Here is an 18414-nt window from a genome sequence, read left to right on the forward strand (position 1 = left end):
CAGGTGTCACCTCTGGTTTCCTGGAGGATCTTCCTTACTGAACTCCTTCTCTACGACAAGGTAGGCAATCATCGAGGGCAATACGTCACATTTTAAAGCAATTACATGATCCGTTTTAGCATCTCATGTTTTACTAAAATAATTATATTTTTAAAATTCGTCAATAATACCCCATAGTTAACGAATCGATATAAACGATTCTTTCCAGATGTCAGCATTGAGTCCTGTCGGAACAATAGCCTACATAATTGAAGAAGAAGCACTGCTAGTCCGAGTTAACAAAGGATGGCAATATATTGCGGTAAGTATTAATTGATGCACTTAAGTTTTCATGTCTTTCCACTATCCATTCGTTTACTCCCTAGGGCCTTACCTGGGGATGAATTTAGTTCCTACAGGACGGAGCTTTTATCTTCCAGGAAATTGGTTTTAAGTGGACATTTTAGTTAACATACTTTTATTCTTGTACTGGAATCCCGACTACAACACTCACTCCTCCATACAGTTGATCAACCTCAAAGCATTTCATGTCCAACGTCCATTTCTTACAACCCCATACACGACTGATAGAGCGCCCTTTGATTGCCTGCGGTAACTTGTAAAATCTGAAAAAGATTCTAATCTTCCCTTAATCGTGGTGATATATTAAAGATATGGGGATGCTAGACAGCTTCAAAACAATGACGAACATAAAATAAAAACTCAGCAAAAATTAAGACATCCCCATGGAAAAGATAGATTGTGTGTATCATCAACCTTAGCGGGGGTGAAAGTAAAAATAAACAACTCCAAAATATATGATTTCTGTCAAAGTTTAGTAGTAGAAATAAAACAGTACAGTTTGTAGAAGATATTGGGGTTAAACTAATTCTCGCGGATAGTCTCTCTAACCAGCAGTTGAATCTCAGAGTATATTTACTATCAGAGACAGAATAGATTCAGATAGAAATGAACAATGACTTCGGTCATACCATCATCTGTAGAAGACCCTTTTCCACCGCAGGCATGTTGGCTACCACTACACAAACAACTTATTGCCCTGACGCGACAAATATCTCAAACGAGAACAGAGCGGAAACTTTCTATGCGACTGTCCTTCATTGCAAGGAGTAGTCGCTATGAAAGTCTAACTTTCAAATAGTGACTTAATTAGAAATAATTTTAGATCCAGAGGACCCTCCTCCCCTACAAAGAAAAATATCGCAGAAAGAGAGGACGTGAGAAGGTCTACTAACATTGCCCCAGACGAAATGAATTTGAATTTCATATGCAGGCTGTTTGCATTTCAATAAAATAATTCAGCACTTTCGCTAATTAAATCGGAATTTCGATTGGCCCAGTAAAGGACAATTCTCTTTCCATTTACATAAAGTGCATCGAGGATCTCAAATATAATCTTTGGCCAAATGGCCCTTTTCTTCACATTTCTTACAGTTTTTCAATTTATCGTCTTAGCTTGTCTGATTTGCTGCAAAATGTTCGAAATCTTTCCAGATATACTTGCCCCCCCATTCGGCACATGACCCAACCTATTCTTATCTGCACTACGCTAATCAGTTCAATCACCAGTTCCACCAATTATTCCCTTAGCACAGTAGAGATAGCCCAGAGTTACCCTTGGTGGTCTCTTAAGGTTCGAGCCATTAAAGAAGAGGAAACTCTTCCAGTATTAAATGCGACAGACTAGGAAGGAAGTCTTCAAAAAACACTGGCCTGGATATCAACTGTGTTTTTTTTTTTTTTTGGGAGTAGGGTAGGTGAATGCGTTTACGCACAGAGTGTTGGACTCCCGCAACAGCACGCTGACGGACTACCAACTAAACACCTCCCTGTCATCAGAGAACTAGCCTGGAACCGTTTGACACATTACTTCGGGCTAGCCCTCCCGCTCTCCCGGCTTTGGGAGCCTTCAAGTCAGGGAATTCTCTTCACCAACGGAAGGGGAGGGGAGGAAGGGAGTTGTTAGTTCAGGGAACCCCTTACCGTCCGATCCCTCTGCCGGTCGAGTTCAATCTTCTTCGTGGTAAGAAGAGCCCGAACATAATGCGCAATACGATTCCAGCTGCCAGCGCTCTTCAGCATCTCTCGCACAATGTTATCTGGAGAGAGCTCCCCTGTGTCTGCATAAAGCTGCTGGCGGAGGCCGTCCCACCTCTCGCAAGAGAAAAAGGTGTGTTCAGCGTCATCCGCCACTCTATTGCAGAACACACAATCAGGAGATCGCGCCTTCCCAACCCTGTGCAAGTAAGACTGAAAACCTCCATGCCCACTTAGAATTTGGGTAAGGAAGTAATGAATCTCACCGTGCTTTCTGTTCAACTACGGGCCTAATTTGTCGATGAGCCGCGCAGTCCACTTGCCCCTTGGCTCATTTTGCCAAGAAAGTTGCCACTCGTTAAGGATGCGTTGACGTTCTTCACGGGCAACCACTTCTCTTAAGTTTTCGCTCTTACGGCGGTAGATAGCTTTGCGCTCCTTGGCAAGGAGGGCAACGGGGATCACTCCCGCAATCACTATCACAGCCGGTTCGGAGACGGTGCGATAAGCAGACGCCACTCGCAAAGCTCCACGCCTCTGCACTTGAGCGAGGCGTTTACGATGCACCTTCTTGTCAAGGGCATCAGCCCATACCTCCGCACCGCAGAAGGACGGACTGCGTTGCTCCCATGAGGAGACGTCTCCTAGTTGATATAAGGCCGCCGAAATTCGCCATTAGCCGACTCAAGGCCGCGACTCCTGCTGCAGCCCTGTCCGCGGCTGCTTTGATTTGCTCGAAGAAGCTCATCTTCGAGTCGAGCATTAAACCAAGGTATTTAATCACTGGTTTTGACTCTATAGTCAACTCGCCGATCGATATGGGACGCAAGGTCGGGATTCTCCTTCTGGTCAGGATGACTACTTCGGTTTTTTCCAGCGCAAGGTTGAATCCGTGAGCAGTCATCCATCCGCTTACCCGTCGCATCAATATGCCAAGTCTGCTTTGCATCTATTCAACAGTGCGTCCGGCAACAAGTGCCGCAACGTCGTCTGCATAACCGACCAGGCGCGACTCTTCAGGCATATCGAGTCTCAGCAGACTATCGTAGGAAGCGTTCCAGAGGTCCGGCCCTAGGATGGATCCCTGCGCTACTCCCGACGTGATTTCCATCCTCCTCTGGCCCTCTAGCGTCTCATAGAACAGGGAGCGGTCTTTCAGATAATCCCTCAATATCCGCAAGAGATAGCTTGGCACTTGAAAGGAGTTCTCTAGTGTGCCTAGCATATCTGTCCATCTTACGGAATTGAAGGCATTTCTGACATCAAGCGTTATGAGGAGCACTATCCGTCGAGATCGGCGGCTGTGTGCCCCGACTCAATTAAACGCATCTACGACCTCCATAACAGCATCCACTGTAGATTTCCCTGTTCTAAACCCGAACTGCCTTGCGGATAAGTCCCCGGCAGCACGGATCGCTTCGGCGAGTCTACCCCTGATGAGCTTCTCGAGCACTTTTCCGGCCATGTCAAGCATACACAGCGGTCGGTATGCAGACGGGAGCTCCGGGTCTCCTTTACCCTTACTGATCAATGCGAGTCTGGCCACTTTCCAGCGACAAAGAAAAATGCCCTCCTTCAAGCACGCTTTCCGCGCTGTTTACATCAACCCGTACAGGGTGTCTGGGGAACAATGCCCGGCCAATGCGATCTATCTGGTCGGTGCTCAATATGCAGGGCTTCCGCAGAGCCCCGATTTTCCGAGTGACAAGCTTATAGCCAAGTCCCCACGGGTCCCCCCCACGGGATATCAAGTGTGTGGAGCTAACACTAACACCACCCCTGACTTCCTTTCCTGTCCTGTGGAACTGCCATTAGGTATTATATCACGAGATGGAGTTGGCTCACTTTAGTTAGGTCCTCTCTCATTTATACGCGGTACTCATAACCGCATTCTCCTGACCTAATCCACTTTTCGCATTTTCCAAGGGAAGCTCTTGGGTGATAGCATTTTACCTAGAGTGCTCGCCCCGTGCTTTCTCTCCAGACATTCCCCGATGGTTAAGATCAACCTGTGCATTCAACGAGCCTTTTTGGCTGATCTCATTGCAGTTGTCATTGCCTACTTATGGATTTCTCCATTTCATTTTTTTCTTTACCTGGACTTGAATATATATACCATGTGTCCATCATTCTGTCGGCCAAAACATAAATCCGGCCCTGTGGAACACCCGCGAGGCAACATACTACTGGGATCCATTACGAGGGTTGTAACACAGCGTCCATTCTCACATATGACATCGAAACATCAGTCGCTGCCAAAGACTTTTGTTCCAATAGGCCTTCAACACTTCGTCTCTGAGAGATGTCAGACCCCGTCTCTTCCTGGGGAGTAGGGTCTGTGTTTTGCGGACATGAACGACTTCTGACTGGTCCCGTCGCGATTCTATAGGCGTTACTCCACGGGCTTATATTCGCCTCCGAGTATAGCTTCTTGAAATAATCCATTTTGCTCCACTGGATGGTAAGCTTGAGCTTCTCACGGGCTTCCATATAGGCATGTCCCTTTTGCCTCTGTTCGACTCTACCTACGGCCTTATGAACGATTCGTCTGGCTCGGTGGCAAGCCGATTGAAGGCTGGCCAGTTTTTTATTGTATTATAGTATGAACATCTCTTAGGCGTTGATGCATCGTTGCATTATATGGAGGTTCTCCTGGTTTACCCACACCTCCTTGATGATTTTTTTTACTTTGTCTTTTGATCTGCGGATCTCCTGCCGTTTGCTAAATCAGTATTTCAAAGATGATGTCCTGGTGGTCGCTGTACATCAAGTCCGCGCTAATTTACCAGGACATATTACGCGCGAGAACAAAGCTGACAGAATTCTGATCTACAATTGAACCATACCTCCTTTCCCGATAGATGTTTACATCACCTTCTTTAGAAAGTAGTATACCTAACTGCGCAAATATTTCTAATAAGCTGCGCCCCCTTGCGTTAGATCCTTTAATCCGCCATTAAAGCCTAATAAGTCTTCAAATTCAGAGGTTGGGGTGGCGTTTTGCCATATCAGCTGTATACAAATACAACGCTTATTGTATTGTATATGTATATTGTATGACTTGGCGACCGTACGCCTATGACATCGCTCCTCCAATCGGATCTGTGACCCTCAAGGTTTGTGTAGGGTTCACCTGAAATAGCGGTCTTCATATCGGATTTGTAAGTTGCCAGCACAAGCAAACCCTAGACGACCCTAAGTTTGAGGTTTTTTTGAATGAGGTTCACTTTTTCATTACACCAAGCAACTTGAAAGACAGAAGTTTTTTCGAAACAGAGTTTTGTTCTCGGTGAGACTTGACCGGATTATTCCTTTTACGCACTTCTTCACTTTTTCCATTTACTGTGTTTGGCGTTGGTGGAGATGATGAAATTGATGAGCTTCTCCTGAAGGAGAGGAGTTAATATCAGAAGGACTGCCAAAGGTCATCATCATCATCAATGGCGCAACAACCGGTGTCCGGTCTAGGCCTGCCTAAAGAAGGAACTCCAAGCCCGATATGCCTAAAAGCTGTCTGGCGTCCTGGCCTATGCCATCGCTCTGCCTTAAGCAGGGTCTGCCTCGTTTTCTTTTTCTACCATAGATATTGCCCTTATAAACTTTCCGGGATGGATCATCCTTATCCATACGGATTAAGTGACCCGCCCACCGTAACCTATTGAGCCGGATTTAATCCACAACCTAACAATCATGGTATCGCTCATAGATTTCGTCGTTATGTCGACTACGGAATCGTCCATCCTCATATAGGAGGCCAACAATTCTTCAGAGGATTCTTCTCTCGAACGCGGCCACGAGTTTGCAATTCTTCTTGCTAAGAACCCAAGTCTCCGAGGAATACATGAGAACTGGCAAAATCATTGTCTTGTACAGTAAGAGCTTTGACCCTATGGTGAGAAGTTTCGAGCGGAACAGTTTTTGTAAGCTGAAATAGGCTCTGTTGGCTGACAACAACCGTGCGCACCGTTGGGAATGTGTTCACTACCCACTGATACACGCGCAAGCCAGTCTTTGTAGGTTATGTTACTCGTTGGTTTTTATGTTGAGTTCAATTCTTTCTATCTAGCGAGCCGACCCCGCTTGCGAACGGGACTAAGGCTGAAGAAAAAGAAGAAGAATTCTTTCTATCTAGATTACCACACCATACATAATCATAGACCATACTACTGCAGTGTATGTCCAAAGTAGTTCTCCCCCAGATTCCAATGAGACTTGTAGAGCTACGAACTCTCTTGCCCGGAGATTCTGACTCTGAAAGACGTATATATTTAATTTTAGTTTAAGAATAATGCTTCATCATTCCGGACCGCGAAAATGTAACTACACCCAGAGCTCTTGAGGCGGCACTAATGTTATTCTCCGAAATTGCCCTTGAAATTACTGCAGATACAACTTTTGCATGGCGAAGGTTTACCTGGGCTATCTTAGTGCTTCCCATCGGCTTCGTTAGTTTTCGAAGCTCTTCATCAAAGTCGGAAGTTGCTGTCCACCCTAAACCCCTGAATATCCAGGTTTAGGTCCTCCCTGCATGATCCAGTCCTTTCCGCCTCTCAGGCCCCAGAGATCCCTTCGGAAACCTCGGTAGGTTTCCCAGCCGATGCCTCCTCCAAAGTGTCTTTCCTCGGTTTTTTGTCTGCATGTACACAGGTAGGTTACCAAATTTATAGTTGATATGACAACTTTCATGTTCGTTTGTCTTTATGCATCGGTAATCTACCCCGATCGTGAAGAGTTTACCTTTGCCTTTCACCTTGCTTCTGGAGACTCCCCATAATCGCAAATTGAGATCATCGTTCTGAGCAATTAGGAAGCCTATACGATTCTCCGTCTCTAGCGTTGCGTCTTTAGAAAGAAAAACTGTCACCATATGTACCCCGTGTATATCATGCCATCTTGAAACTATAGTCTTAAGCCATTCCCCAGTGTTCTCAGTCGCCCAGTCCACCAGTATATGATCTGGTCGAAAGCATATGCCGGTGAAGGCGACTAGGTTTTTGATAGTTTTCTGCTTTTCACAAATGATTATTTGCTTGGGAAACGTTTTTGGCAGTGTATCTAGTCGAATCCTCGTGGCAGCACTGCCTTCACCCCCGACCTACTCGGGATTCTCCCGTCTTGAATTCAATTTAAGTTTTTTTGAGCATTTCCCTCATGCAGGCTAACATCGCTGCTCCCCGCTTTCTTGGCTTCGATAGTTATGGCTTAAGTTTTTCCTGAGCCTTTTTAAGGGCCCCTTCTGGTTTCAGGCCTTCTTTCAGATACCGCAGATACCATTTAGCACCTGTGCCACTGACTCCGTCCTTACTGACCTTAGACGTGCTTTTGCTTGTCCCTGCTTATTGAGTAGTGGTCTTTATTGGTTGTAGTCCTCGTAATAGGCCGATGTTGACCTTGACTCCACTATCTAATTTACCAGCTTCTTTCTTTTTTTGGTGCAATCGACTAGCTTTCAGTATTTTGAAGATGTGCCTCCACCTGGTTGACCAGTTTGGGTGTGTTACGGAGACCCGCTTCTTTGTTTTTAAATTTCGTTATGTTCATTTGTGTACTCATAAGATTGCCACGAGTACGGTGACAATAAAGTCATACTTACTCACTGAGGCGACTATGTATCAGTGAGGCTCCATTCAAATGCAATCAGTTACCCCGACTGCAAAATATTCGATGGGCATGATTCGCATGACACCCTGGATTGCGAGGGGTATTTTTCAACTTCCGCAGCGTTTTGTCAACAGAAGGGCCCTCTGGTACAAGGTATAACTATCGCCACTAACGATCTTGATAGAAGAGAGGCCTGGCTCTTGGAGAGCCACAAATCACCCTCGAAGAAGAACATACCACCATCAGAGAGAGGTTGGCTCCCAGGGAGCTATATTCCACGTCAGTCTATCCTGCAATCCACTGCATGACCCCTCCCCAGATTCAACTCTATTTCATGTATTTCCAGTAAGCTAATCGGCAGTCTTTATAATGTTGCATCAGAATTCAGAAAAAAATACATTCAAACCAAATGGTATTGCTATCATTTAATTTCCCTATCGAGCTGGATTTTGAAAAGTTTAATTAACATAAGTTGAGTAATCACTGCAAAGAACAGCAAATCACACTCATAATGAAACATTGGCTAGTCTGCAGGAACTACGAACTCCCCATTCCAGTTTGATAGCTTTGAACTTCCACCAATGTTCATTATTTGGGAATACAAAATAAACGAAAAAGTTTTCCCTTCTATCATGACGTTCTCCCCCTGAGAACACCACATTTTTTTCTATCTCATTTCCTACTTCGAATCAAAGTTTCATAGAGGGAAAATGCATACATCGTAGTACAGAATATTCGAACCAATTCGAAAATAGTCGATAGAAATTAATTTGGTTTGCCTTCTAGTGAATAAGGGTCCTTATGTCTATGTGATTCCTTCATTTGTGAACTTTGCAGTCCAATGGACATTGCGGTAAGCATCCTAACAATCTAAGTGAACTTTTAATGACTGCGGCGGGGTAGCTTCCCAATGTTTTATGGAAATATGCAGGTTAATTTGATAAAGTCGTTTATTATTTTGTTGAAATTAGGACTAGTTGAAAAAGGCTTTATTGATGCAGATGTCCAAAGGACATTCTCGTAGCGAACCAAAATAGTAGTTGTAATATATAATAATGAAGTCTCAATCGATTGAATAATATTCCTCTATGGACATACCCCTAGGCCCCTTGCTGTCAATGAAGAATGATTTTGTAATCCAGGGAATAACTATGTGGACAGTTAGACCGAACTTCCGACATTCGTTGACACCTTCTCATGGTTCCGTTTGCGTTTCATTTCCGTTGTTTGACTTCGCCACACCATCTGTATTCGCACTGTATTCCTGCCATAATGATTGATCTGTTTACATTTCAGCTGGGAAGTTTGTTGCCCATAGTATCGCCCGCGCCACCAACCACAATAGCTCCTCCGCCGAGACCTGACCTGCAGGCATCCAGTTTATTGAACAACGCTTCACAATTTGTCGAAGGACCTAATGTAAGTAGAACTCCATTCTTTCATTGTTATTTTTCTTTTTTTTTTGTTCTTTCTCTTTCCTATCCGTTTTGCAAAGGTAACAGGGCCAGAATGTACCTACGATTCTTTGGTTAGGAAGTATGTACGTGCTAAGACGAAGAAACACTTGAAACTCAGCAACTTAGACTGAATTCAAGTTCCTTTCTTTGCCATTCTTCATTCCAAGGAACTGCTTCTCAGCAGTACTTTTATTTGTTGTAGGTACCAAGTTTCTTGCTTCAAGTCGGCCGTCCTACTTAACAAACTCTGTATTATGTATTTGCTTTCCTGTCTACTGAAAATATAGGAAAGGATGTTTACTGGCAGCGCCCTGCTGTTGAAGTTTTTTGATTTGATGTTTTGTTGCAGTGAACGAAACAATACTGAATAGTTCGCAAACAGCATCATCCCCTTTAACATTTTTATTCGGAGCAGTAGACGAAACAATACCGAATAGTTCTGTAACAATATCCCTTTAACATTTCACTTGGAAACCGGAAAAGAATTCGGTCCTTTTTGGCGCATGTTCTAAATTCTAAAAGGATAATCGATAAAATTCAAAATCTACTGCTTCGGATACAACTTGATTAGTTTCTTGCTTCTGAGACTCCTATTGAACCATTTAATATTACCTCTTCCCCCCCCACAGAAGTGTTTTCCACTTGCTTACTAATATTTTCTTTATATTCTCAACCAGTTCACGATGTCGCCACAGTATGAAACGGTAACTATAAATCAAAATACTTTCTTTTTGTTGTTAACTCTTTTATGGAAACATGTATATAGCCAGCCCCTTTCCATCCCCGTAGAAAACGAAAATGCCAAATGTAATCGATGTAAATATAGCACGTAAGAAAATCACAACCCCATGTACATACACACATCCATGCAAACGGGGGAAAATAGCATTAATTACATAAATGAATAATATTTTGATGTTAGAGCAAAAGGGAGTGAATTGAATGGGAAGCAAAGGTGTATGAACACACGCACAGAAATCCTTTTACGTCGATTCCTTTATTGCTCGTTTCTTAGTAATTTCTCCCATCAGCATCGTCGCTACTCATTAATTATGTTATTAATGTTTAGTGCTTTGGTTTCAATTGTGTTAATTATTTTTTCCCAGTTTTTTTCGTATTAAGTGGTGTTCGGATTATCGCTTCCTACATATTATTCACATTATAGTAAATATGGATCTGTGTGTTTTTAGCACGTAAGCTTCGCAATAATCGTCATATTTTTATTACTGAGGGGTGCCATCAATTTGCGACAACCTTAACAAGATACGCGTTCCAGATAAGCATTTCCCAATAATAACATTTGACCTTGAAATGACATCGACCCCAAATAATCAATTTAATTCAGCGTCAAAGTAGTTGAAAAGATATAAGATTTTACATTAAAAGAGCGTAGACTCCAATGCTATACATGTACATATATGCGTAACATTAGTTATAGCTATTACTGATATAGTCCGATTAGAAATCAATCGCCGAATGAAATCTACTGAATTTTGGATGGGAATCAACTATCATCATCTATTTGCTATGGGTCATTAACTAACCTATTTGACGAAAGGTCCCATTAAAACTTCTAAAACCAAAAAGCATTAAAAACCATCCGACCATCTGGAATTGGATCGAATCTGCAGAAACTTGTCAATCATGATATCATTAAAGGATTTGTAGTGATAAATATGGATTGTCGATAGTAAAAAGACATCCTCATAGGCCGCAGGCGATCAAAAGAGGAGGGCTACCACAAAAAAAAACCCAAAATGATGGCGAAATTGACCGTGAAGATCCGTCCGGAAATATTGAAGCTCCATCGAAGTGCTCCGTCGACACGTACTTGCACACCTTTGTGCTAGCCAGGCTCAGGAATGTAGGGGATCCTTTGAACATTTTGATCCCCCACGTTTCATTTCACAAAAATTCACGTGTTCTTTCCGGTGCAAAACCACGCATCCTGGAAAATATACAAACATGGGGATTCGCTTCCACCTATCAAAATGATAGCGCGAGTTAAACCTAAATAAAAACAAGTGGGGAAACCGGAAGCTGGACGCTTCAGGTATGCTAGGTTTTGTGTATTTCTTTCGTAAAAACACTTGAGTGGACATTCATTCATCACATTAGTCCCTAGTAATATCTTCTTTCGCGTCATACTGATGTGGCGCGGCAGGATCCGCAGCATTCGAAATTTATTTCGAATGTTGCGAATGCGGACACGTAGATGGCGCGGAACTCTCCACTCGTTTTAGAACTCGCCATGAGAGTGTAGGATTAGCGGTGAGAAAGTGCCGTTGGTTGGGACAGAAAAGACCGCATGGAAATAAGCCGCTCCCTTCTGTCTCAACCACGAAGGAGGTTGGAAGTGGCCGGCGACTATAAACTGATTTTGCATTGTGAATTGGACCAATTTATATATATAATTTATATTTCATTATTTTATTATTTCAAAATTTCGCCAAGATACTACAAAGGATTTGCAATTTAATTCTAAATTGGTGATCCGGACATCCAGCACGTGTCTCGCCAAGGACAACATAGTTGCTGACGCTTTGTCTCGTGTCTCCGAGGTTAACATCTCCGCTTCACTCGATTTCTCGGCTATTGCCAAGGCGCAGGAGGACGACGCAGCACTTCAGAGCCTCAAATCCAACCCCAAAAACAACCCCAAAAACAAATTTCGGGAGTTGCTCATTTTCGACTCAAACCTCTCTCTCTGCTGCGAAGACTCGGAAAAGGGACCTCGGCCATACATTCCGGCCACATTTCGCGAGGAAGTGTTCCACGCAGTTCACGACTTAGCGCATCCAGGCATCAGGACAACAAATCGGTTAGTCACCGAGAAATACTTCTGGCCCTCCATGAACAAGGATATCAATTCCTGGGCCAGAGAGTGCATCGCATGCCAGAAGTGTAAAGTCTCCAGGCATGTAAGGAAAGAAGTGGGCTTATTCCCCCCCACTACCAAGCGTTTCCGCACGATACACCTCGACATAGTAGAGCCTTTGCGAGACTCACACGGTTAGAAGTATTGCCTCACAATCATCGACAAGTTCACGCGGTGGCCTGAGGCAATACCTCTGAAAGACATTACGGCGCAATCTTGTGCCCAAGCCCTCTGCCGAGAGTGGATACCTCGCTTTGGCGTCCCTGCAGTGGTCATCACTGACCAGGGAATGCAATTTGAATCCACCCTTTTCTCGGAGTTAGGCAAACTCCTGGGTTTTAAACGCCAGCGGACTACTGCATACCACCCGGAATCCAATGGGATGCTAGAACGTTGGCACCGGACGCTGAAAGCCGCCAATCTGGCACACGACGATCCGTCCTGGACTCAAGTCTTGCCTCTCGTCCTACTCGGCCTACGTACAATCCACCGAGAGGAATTTGCTGCCAGTCCCGCGGGGCTAGTATACGGGGAGAACCCAAGACTCCCAAGCGATCCGGTCTTCGACAAGAGATCGGGTCTCACAGAGTCGGGGTTGGTGCGTCTGCTGAGGGACAATCTGCGACGCATAAAAGCGCCACCATCCACTCGACACTCGTCCACACCTGCTTGTTCGCCCAAGGAACTGGACACGTGCACGCACGTTCTGGTCAGGACGGATGCCGTTCGGAAGCCGCTGCAGCCTCCATATGAGGGCCTGTACCGCATTCTCGAGAGGGGAGAACATTTCTTCCAGCTCGAGATCGGTGGACACAAAAAGGCGGTCTCTTTGTGCAGGCTGAAACCCGTGTGCGCCCCAAAGCGGCGTCGTGTCCGCTTTGTCGATTAACGGTGAACGAAGTTCCGGGATCGGTCGCCGAAACCCCCTAGGTTTCATCTGGGGGCGGAGTGATGTGGCGCGGCAGGATCCCCAGCATTCGAAATTTATTTCGAATGTTGCGAATGCGGACACGTAGATGGCGCGGAACTCTCCACTCGTTTTAGAGCTCTCCATGAGAGTGGAGGATTAGCGGTGAGAAAGTGCCGTTGGTTGGGACAGAAAAGACCGCATGGAAATAAGCCGCTCTCTTCTGTCTCAACCACGAAGGAGGTTGGAATTGCGCGGCGACTATAAAGTGATTTTGCATTGTGAATTGGACCAATTTATATATATAATTTATATTTCATTATTTTATTATTTCAAAATTTCGCCACCATACTACAAAAGATTTGCAATTTAACTCTAAACTGACATGCAAAGCCTTCAATTTACACAGAAGCGGCAACCTATTATAACTTTCTTAGCAATAGTGCGATTTTCACCAAACTTAATAGGGCCATCCTCTATATTGTAGCCAATATCACTTTTATTCCACGACTCTAAGATGAACTTGAGGGGGGTTGTAGAGTTAATTACTAACAATTATAGTAATACACTATTAGCCACTTTATTTGAACAGACGTTGGTATAAAGGGTAAAATCCCCCCGGAGCCTAAGTACCATATTGTGGCAGCTTCTTGATTTCTTTCAGATTTTTCGGTTGGAGAATGAATGAATCCCTGAAAAAAATTGTCACCTTCGGCTCTCCGGGATAAACGCCAAAACTAAGGCTTGGGAAAGTAGTAATCAAGTTCTTTCATTCATACCCCACGTAACTAAATTTGGTGGAAAAAAATGTACACCACCCTTAAATTCGATGTAGAATGGAGTATGCGTTCACAGTTCCCAACTTTTCCCAAAATTTGGTGTCAATCGCGGTAACCGTTTTCGCGAAAATGAATGTGACAGACAGACAGACGGACAGGCAGATAGATAGACAGACATTTATTTATTATTATTACTGCGGGGTGCCATCAATTGACGACAACCTCAACAAGATACGCCTTCCAGATAAGTATTTCCCGATAATAACATTTGACCTTGAAATGACATTGACCCCAATATAAACAATTTTATTCAGCATGAAGGTAGAGAGATTTTACATTAAAAGGGCGTAGACTCCACTGCTATACATGTCCATATATGCGTAACATTAGTTATAGCTATTATTGGTCTAGTACAGTTAGAAATCAATCACCGAATTTTGGATGGAAATCAACTATCATCAGAGAAAATTCGTTGAATCTAAAATCCTGATAAATTCAATTGTGACAGCAAATCAAACACGCTAACATATCCTCACACATGCTCTATGTTATAGCCTATATTGCTGCGAAATTTCGTGAATCTAGGATGAACTTAAGTGGGAGGGCATTTCAGAGCCTAGGCACCATATAGTGGCAACATCTTGATTCTTTTCAGATTTTCCCATTGGAGATTTTCTGAGAATAAGTTCGTGAAGAAAAAAATCATTTTCGACTCCCGCACTCTCCACTTTTCCAACAAATGTCAAAACTAAGACCGGCTTCAGAAAGTACTAATCGAGACCTTTCATTTGGTACCCAAAACCACCAAATTTGGTGAAGAAAAATGTACATCCCCTCTTACATGTGTGGGGACTCTCCTCCTTAAATTCGACGTGGAATGATATAACTCACTACATGCATGAATATTCACAATTTCCACCTTTCTACCAAATTTGGTGTCGATCGTTATAACCTTTTCCGATAAAAATGCGTGTGACAGACAGACAGACTAATATACGAACAACCAGACAGACGGACAATAAACCGATTTGAACAAGGTTTTTTTTTAGACCCGCCACCGCAACCTATTAACCCGGATCCACAACCTGACGGTCATGGTATCACTTATAGGCTTCGTCGTTATGTAGGTACAGAATCGTTCACCCTAATGTAGTGGGTCAAAAATTCTTCTTAGGATTCGTCCCTCGAACGTGGCTAAGAGTTCAGAATTTTTTTACTAAGAACCCAGGTTGCTTAGGAATACATAAGGACTGGCAAGATCATCGTCTTGTATAGTAAGAGCGTTGACCCTATGGTGAGACGTTTCGAACGAAGTTTTTAGTGAAATAGGCTCTTTAGGCTGCCAACAACCATGCACAGATTTTATCGTCGTAGCTGTTATCGGTTGTGATTTTCGACCCTAGATAGGAGAAATTATCAACGGTTTCAAAGTTGTAGTCTCGTATCTTCATTATTTTCGTTTGACGAATGCAATTCGATGTTCTTCTTTCTTTGGATTTTGGCGCTGACGTAGCCACCATGTACTTCGTCTTGCCTTCATTAATGTGCAGCCCAAGATCTCGCACCGGCTGTTCGGTCTAGATGACGGCAGATTGTACATCTTGGTTTGTTTCTCCCATTATGTCAGTATCGCCAGCGTAGGCCAGTAGTTGGGTGGACTCGAAAAGAATGGTGCCTTTTGCATTGACATCTGCATCGTGAATCGCTTTGCCCAGGGCCAGGTTAAAGAGAACGCATGATGCGGCATCCCCTTGTCTTAGACCGTTGTTAATGTAGAATTGTCTCGAGAGTGATCCTGCTCCTTTTAAGGGTCACCCTAGTCAGTCTTCGTAATTTAGTCGGGATACCGAATTCCCTCATAGCCGTGTTCAGTTTTACCCTGGTTACGCTATCCGGGCTTAAAGTCGATGAAAGGAAGTTATTACTGATGGTCATCATTATAAAATAAGCCAAAAAACGACACACATAACCGAAGAGGTAGAGGAAGATATCAAGGGCGAATATCTGGAGGTAAGTAATGTCCGAATTTGTATCACCTCTCCGATCTCGCTAGGGCAAAAACTTGCTGTGGTGCAAGTTGCCGAACAATATGCGAAGAAGCTTCTTAACAGCGCGAAAATCATAATTGGTAAAGTAATATGGATTGCCCCAACCAAATGTTACAAATGTTTAGATTATGGGCACATGTTTGTAACTTGCCGGGGAGATCACAGGGGGGGCAACGTGTTACAGATGCCATAAAGCGAATACCCGAAGCGAAAAGGAGAGCTGCGCTCTATGTAGGGATCGCAGCGCGTCTGATGAGAGTGTTTCGCACACTTCGGGCTCTCCCTGTGGAGACCAAAGCTGATCTAGTGCTCATCAGAGAACAGTACCAAAACAAGGATCTAGGTTCATGGCACTCCGGCATATCAGCTGCCATCTCATTTCGGGACGGCACCCACCTTAGGGGGGTCTATCTAACACCAAATGAGACGATGAAGGACTTCGATGTAGGGTTGATGCTCTGGGGGACACTACCTTGGGCTCAGAGGAGCGAATCCTGATCGAAGGTGACTCGAATACCAGGGTACATGAATGAAGTATGCCTCACATACACTCCAGAGAGAAACAAATTCGCGAAATAGCGGCAGAAACGGGACTTGTAATAAAAGACTGACGGTTTCGTCCAGGTCAAAGGCAACTCATCAGACGCTGCCTCACCTCTGCCTGGGAGCAGCGTGACCAAAAGTAGGATAATGATGAGTAGGTGGTAATCGCTCCATTTATATATAAACGCAAAGGCGACATGAGTGCGAATTCTATTGAAGTGACATCCGCCGTAAGTTCAGACCAAAATCAAGCCGAGGTGAGGCAGCTTCTAATGAGTTGCCTCTGGCTTGGATGAAACCGTCAGTCACTTTTTCCGATATGGACGTTTAACCCAAAAAAGAGAAGTCGGTGGACCCCAATAGAGGAAGTAAGTTGTTTCCGAAGTGGTCCGGTTCGTCATCAAGTGGATGCGGACTCAGGACTCCCAGCATCCTCAAGCAAAAAGGGGGCTTGTAGTTTTAATCCCGGGATTCCCCCCAACGTTCCGGTGACCAAGTTGCGAGGAAAGCTTTCCTCTCATATTCCAACAATTTTTCCATCGCTTGCCGCAGTGAGAAAAGCGGATCAATTGCTAAGATGTCTGGAGTGAATCGTCTTTGGTATGGGCCAATGATGTTCTGGGTGTATGGAGCTATCCGACCTAATAAGATAGCGGAGAATATCTTGTAGATGGTACTCCACAATGATACCTCTATAATTGTTGCACTGCGTGATATCTCCCTTTTTCGGTGTGTGACAGATAATGCCCCGTTGCCAGTTGTCAGGCATTGACTCGCTGTCTCATACCTTGAGCATTAGTTGATGACCGATAAACCGAAAGGCCCTTAAAAGTGAAACTAAGACAAACTTCATCGAAAAACTGCCTCTCAGCGTTTCTTAGATCTTATAATGAAATATTTAGAAAATAAGATGATGAAAAGACAATCCTAGAGAGAAGTGCTATCCCAAAACCTAAAAGAAATTGGCTAAGTGACCGTGAAGGTCTGCCCGCAAATACTAAAGCTCCATCAAAGCGTTCGGTTGAAACCTTCGTGCACGTCTCTGTGCTAGCCAGGCTCGGGAACGTGGAGGGGGGTCCTTTGAGCGCGTCGATCCCTCACATGTCAGTTTTTACAAAATCAACGTGTCTATACCGATCCGTGGGTCCGAACCATATCTAAAAATAACCAAATGAACAAGGGAATCTACGATGGCCTTACGAGATAAACTTGAACGTAAGCTAAACCTGGAAAAACAAATTAGGAAACCGAAAGCTAGGCGCGTCAGGTATGAAAGGTTTTGCTTGTTTCTTCTGTGAGTATATTTGAGTGTAGAACTATCCCATTTGTACGTAGCCCGTTATATATATGCATTTAGCATGTCAGACTTTCCACTTTAGTGTGATATTGATATTTAGTTGAAGTAAATTTACACGGTACAGTCAACTTTTAGCTACTGTAACTTTGTTAGTAATAGTATGATTTTGATCAAACTATATGGTTCATATTATATTTTATACTACTATTACTACTACCTTTATAACTTTGCGATAAACTTAACGTGGGTATTTACTCAATTTCCCTAAAAATATGGTAATATACTATTATTAACTTAATTTGAACAGATATCGATATGGGGAGTATTTTAAGGCCTGGGCACCATGCAGAGGCAGCTTCATGAACTTTTTAGATTTTTCGGTTGGATAGTTTCTGAGAATGGGCCCGTTAATGAAATCATTACTTTCCGCCCCTTCCACTCCCCGCCTTTCTAACAAATGTTAAAACTAAGAACGGCTTCGAAAAGTACAAGACCTTTCTTTTGATACCCAACATGACTACATTCGGTGAAAAAATTTTTACACCCCCCCTTTTGGATATATGGGGACCTCACCCGCCCTAAATCTCACCGTAGAAGGATATTACTCACTGCATGTCTACGCGTTTACAGTTCCCAACTTCTCACCAAATTTCCTGTCAATCGGTATAGCCGTTTCTGACATTGAACCGATTTTTTATTTTGCAAACAAAACCTTAAAAATGGTGATAGGTGCGTATGGTATCTAGGCCTCAACGTTACGATATCTGCTTAATAAAATAAATAATAAAGTATTATAAATAATAGCTTATTATTATACTTTGCAAATTTGCTCTGAACCATACTAGGCACGTGCGTTTGGAGTAAGAT

General features: G+C 43.6%; 1 protein-coding gene across 19 annotated transcripts in view; it reads left to right on the forward strand.

Moving 5' to 3' along the window:
- Positions 1-18414, forward strand: part of LOC119650384 (collagen alpha-1(XVIII) chain) — a 768837-nt gene that overhangs the window by 673498 nt on the left and 76925 nt on the right. For 18 of the 19 annotated variants that reach the window (XM_038053124.1, XM_038053126.1, XM_038053127.1 and 15 more), the window contains 3 exons: positions 209-301; positions 8935-9057; positions 9773-9799. In XM_038053124.1, coding sequence (XP_037909052.1) covers positions 209-301; positions 8935-9057; positions 9773-9799 — 243 coding nt within the window. The remainder of the gene's footprint in view (positions 1-208; positions 302-8934; positions 9058-9772; positions 9800-18414) is intronic. The other variant, XM_038053129.1, reaches the window with a different exon arrangement.

This window comes from Hermetia illucens, chromosome 2, assembly GCF_905115235.1.
Source record: "Hermetia illucens chromosome 2, iHerIll2.2.curated.20191125, whole genome shotgun sequence".
Taxonomy (NCBI): domain Eukaryota; kingdom Metazoa; phylum Arthropoda; class Insecta; order Diptera; family Stratiomyidae; genus Hermetia; species Hermetia illucens.